At 31.6% G+C, this 4,343-nt stretch overlaps 1 protein-coding gene across 1 annotated transcript; it reads right to left on the bottom strand.

The window, feature by feature from the left end:
* Nucleotides 1-510: 510 nt before the first annotated feature.
* Nucleotides 511-2,978, bottom strand: LOC150034002 (cytochrome P450 71AU50-like). The gene is made up of 2 exons (XM_090317371.1): nucleotides 1,997-2,978; nucleotides 511-1,369 (listed from the first exon to the last, which is right to left on the bottom strand). The coding sequence occupies exons 1-2, from the start codon at nucleotides 2,927-2,929 to the stop codon at nucleotides 755-757; spliced, it is 1,548 nt and encodes a 515-aa protein (XP_090173497.1). The 5' UTR covers nucleotides 2,930-2,978; the 3' UTR covers nucleotides 511-754.
* Nucleotides 2,979-4,343: the final 1,365 nt, after the last annotated feature.

The following is a 4,343-nucleotide window of genomic DNA, read 5'->3' as shown; positions in this document are numbered from 1 at the left end:
TCCTTGAACACGGACCATTTGTATGTCAATCACATATTGTTTGAGTTACATTAAATAACCTTGGATTTTAGCTTATTGGATTTGAGTGATAAATAAACACTTTATTTATTCAAATAAAAGAATATTTTATCTATTGATAATTTGTTTACAAATTTATACAGACTACGAGATTTAGGTGGAATACACCCTTTTAGATGTTAAGCTAATTAAAATTCTTAAATTCTTTTAGAGTTAATCTTTTATTAAAGACTATAAAGATTTGTACTAAAAAACACTATAAGATGTAAACTTCTACTTTATTTTGCATGGTTTAATTGAATTTATTGATGGAGAAATACCAAAAAATTACTTTCATATTCTAACTATAAAACACAAGAAATTCATGAAATATTCCAAGAAACTCCCAGAGATTAAAAATGCGAAGCGTTAATTTGATTATTAATTAATTAAGTTCCTATATTTTTAATATATGATTATTAAACGTATCCAAATAGTATCTAAAATAGTTAGTAGCATAAATAAATATAATCTTCATTTCATTTCATTAAATTACATAGTAATCAAATGATACATGTGGAGGCTTCCTTGCATATAATTAAGTCTGATTGGCTAAGGTAAGTTCCACCACAGATGACTAATCTCATACTTCATTTAGAATATTTCTAATACTTCGAAAGTATGACCATCATACTCTCTTTATTCACACTAAGAATTTATCTTCCTAAGTATATATATATTTTTAATACTAATGGTATTATTCCTGTAAGCGGTAAATAGGAGTAACCATGAGATCATGAACTAAAGGACAAGTTAAACCAAATTCTTCTGTCATATCCAAATCAACAGGCAACATACCATTTGGAAGCTTCAAATGAAAACAATGCAGAAGCTGAGCTAACACAAAGTGAACCATGAGTAAACCCATTTGTAACCCAACACAACCTCTTCTTCCAGATCCAAATGGTAATAGTTCAAAATCTCTTCCTCTTACGTCTACTTGACTACCGATAAATCTTTCTGGAAAGAACTTTTGTTCATCCTTCCAAACACTTGGGTCTCGTCCAATTGTCCATGCATTCACTATGATACGTGACCATTTAGGAATATGAAAGTTATTTACTGTGCAATCTTTGAGGGCTTGATGTGGAAGGAACAATGGAGCTGGGGGATGCAGTCTAAAAACCTCTTTCACTACCATTTCTAAGTATTTCAAGTGAGCCAAATCTGATTCTTGCACCATTCTATTCAAACCCACAACTTCTTCTAATTCTTCTTGCACTTTCTTCATTACTTCTGGATGTCTAATGAGCTCAGCTAGTGCCCATCCGATGGAGGTCACTGAAGTGTTCGTTCCTGCAAGAAGCAGATCCTGAATAACAAAAAGTAGTTAATATTAGTCCTTTTAATGTATGTATAGAATGAAATTGAATGTATAGAGTGAAAAGATTCACGATTTATAATATAATTTAAATAAAATCATATTACTTTACGACTTATCACTACAAAAAAAAATCCTTTTCAGTGATAATTTTTTAGCAACATAGCCAATTTCCATTGTTAAGAGTTAATTTAAAGCAACACGTTGAAAAATATGTCACAAAATACTATTATTAGCAACATCATTTATAAAAGCGTCATTTTTAGTGATTCTTTTTTATGTTTAACAACGCGTTTTATGCGTCATTGAAAGTGGTTTTTCTTGTAGTGTATTAAAACCAAGTATTTAACATAATTAAAGTTTTTTTTATGACGTTTTCTCGGTGAAAAACAATTTTAAGCACTTGAATGGAGGGATCCTAAATTAGAGAAAATCAAGGGACATCACATTATATTTATAAAGAATATGAGCTATTCTACCTATTGTGGATTGGTTTTGAAATGGAACCCAGTCTCATACAATATGGTATGAAACCTCAAATAGGCATTCAGTAAAAAGAAACAAAATAAAACAAAAATGAGATCTAGGGATTATCTTACAAAATGTTTGTTTACTTACAAGTATGATGGTTTTAATGGTGGATCGATCAATTTGGTAGTCGGTTTGTCGAGATCCCATGATGTCCAACATGATATCTACCACATCTTTGGTAACATTAATATTGTTGGATTGAAGATGTTCATCTATGATCCTTTCAAGAAATCTATCAAATACTTGATGAACAGATTTTGCCCGACGGATCAATCCTTGAAGATCAAGAGGTGCAATAAAAGGAATGAAGTCCCCCAAGTTAAAAGCTCCAAACAATTTGAAGGCTTCTTGTACGATCCACTTAAAACCCATTTCATGATCAAGTTCTTTATCATCTTCAAACTTCCTACCAAAGATCATCAAACATATCATGTTTGCAATGAGAGAAGAGACCTTGGAAGTAAGATTTACAACGACGCCTCTTCTTGCAGCCCCACGAAGCTCCTCGATCAACAACCCGACTTCTTCCCTTCTCATGGGCTTGAAAGAATCGAGTTTGTGGCTGCTAAGCAACTCCAAAGTGTGAATTTTGCGCATATTGCGTAAATAAGGCCCATAGTCAGAAACCGCAATGCTGTTTTGGCCAAAATATATGTGCTTGAAAACTTCATTAGGTGGGCGATTTGCAAAATCAAGATCATGGGTTTTCAGAAACAGCTCTGCGGCTTTAGGGGAAGACACAACAATGGTGTTCACAAGGCCTAGTTTGATGTGCATTATGGGTCCATATTTTTGAGATAACTGGTGAAGATCTCTGTGAGGAAGCTTCCCTAACAAATGAAGGCTACCAAAAATGGGGAACCCTTTTGGACCAGGAGGTAGTAACTTCTTGGTTTTGTTGTTATTCCTCTGCAGCCATTGCCAAAACACAAGTGGAACACCAAGCACATGAATGGTAATGATAATCATCCAAATCAAACCCATCTTTTTGGTCTTAAGGCTAACCAAATTATACCTCATGAAATGGAAAATGGGTAAAGATCAGCTTTGCTATATATATATATATTTAGTTACATTTTAGTCATGCTTACCCGACTTAAAAGGTAATGTGAAAAGTGGATCCCATTTGATTACCTTTGGTGTTATTTATTTATATTCTACATTTCTACAAACACATGAGGCTTTTACTTCCAAATTTGTAATAATAAAAAAAAAACAAACTGATTGACGAGTGAAGTGTGCTCAATCCAATTGCGTGTGAAAATTACGTTGTATCGTGTTGCCATTATTGTGACCATTATTGTTACTGTTTTCAAAGGAAAAATTATGAATTTTGACATTTATTGTTACCGTCACCGTTTGACCCTCATATGTAACGGTTATGATAACAGCAACAGTAAATGTGACAAAATTAATAATTTTAAGTAAACGTGATAAAAAATACAATACAATTATATTTATGACTCACACTCATTCCAATTCATCCATCAATGATAAATTCCATTACGATTACACCAATCTGTATTATGGTTTGATAAGCATGATCTTAATTTTTAGCATTTTGAAATATGTAAGAGATGTATTAGATACAAAATTTATATTTATGAATCTATTTCATTTAAATTTAAATTTAAATATTTATTAGATGTTTTTTTAAGTATAAAAAAACTATAACAAAAATCTAAAAGATAAGAAGATATTGATCCAAATCCAATTTCTTTTGTAGTCCATAATAAAATTAGCTTCCTATCTACTTATCTGCAACACGTGGAAAAGAAATATATTAAAAATTAAAATAAAAAAAACTTTGTTTGCCTGCCCCACTAAATTAGGTGCTATATCTAACTCATTCTCCCTTTTATTTTACACATAAAAGGATATATATATATTTTTTTTAAAAAAACTATTTAAAAAAAAAATGCCCCATAGTACGTAGTTTTTTGTTTGACAGCTACTTGGAGACAGGTACAACAACACCTAATTATTTTTCAAAAGATAAAATCGACATCAACATCTAATAATTGAGTTGCAAAGAAAGAAGAGTAGTGTCTGTTATTAGCGGTCTCTGTTGTTTTTGTTGTTATAGTTGATTGAGAAACACTGTTAATAACTTAACAACTTTAGCTATCTAATAGTTGACATGTATTTCTTCGGTCCAAGGTTAATGGTTCAAATCTCCATATTTCTCACTTATTACATTAAAAAAAAAAAAAAAAAAAAACTTATCATGAATTTTTTAGTACAGTATAATAAATGAAAATCACTACAATAATTTGGACCTTTTCCGATGCTGAAAATCGTCAGGATTAGTTGAAAGAGTGTCGGCAAAACTTTTTCCGACGGTCAAACAATCGTCGGACAGATCGTGGGCAAAGCCTTATCGACGTAACCTTCCTCGGTGGTATAACAGCGGTATCGTATGGAAAAATAGTTA

This window comes from Benincasa hispida, chromosome 9 (assembly GCF_027475165.1).
Source record: "Benincasa hispida cultivar pf3 chromosome 9, pf3_genome.v1.1, whole genome shotgun sequence".
Classification (NCBI taxonomy): domain Eukaryota; kingdom Viridiplantae; phylum Streptophyta; class Magnoliopsida; order Cucurbitales; family Cucurbitaceae; genus Benincasa; species Benincasa hispida.
The sequence above is the reverse complement of the archived record's forward strand: the minus strand, read 5'-3'. Positions and strand labels throughout refer to the sequence as shown.

Bases quoted from the DNA above. Each gene is read 5' to 3' on its own strand.
- LOC150034002 (XM_090317371.1), bottom strand. From the start codon at position 2,929: ATGAGGTATAATTTGGTTAGCCTTAAGACCAAAAAGATGGGTTTGATT. The intron at 1,370-1,996 runs GTAAGTAAACAA...TTTGTTATTCAG, and splicing joins CCATTAAAACCATCATACTT to GATCTGCTTCTTGCAGGAAC.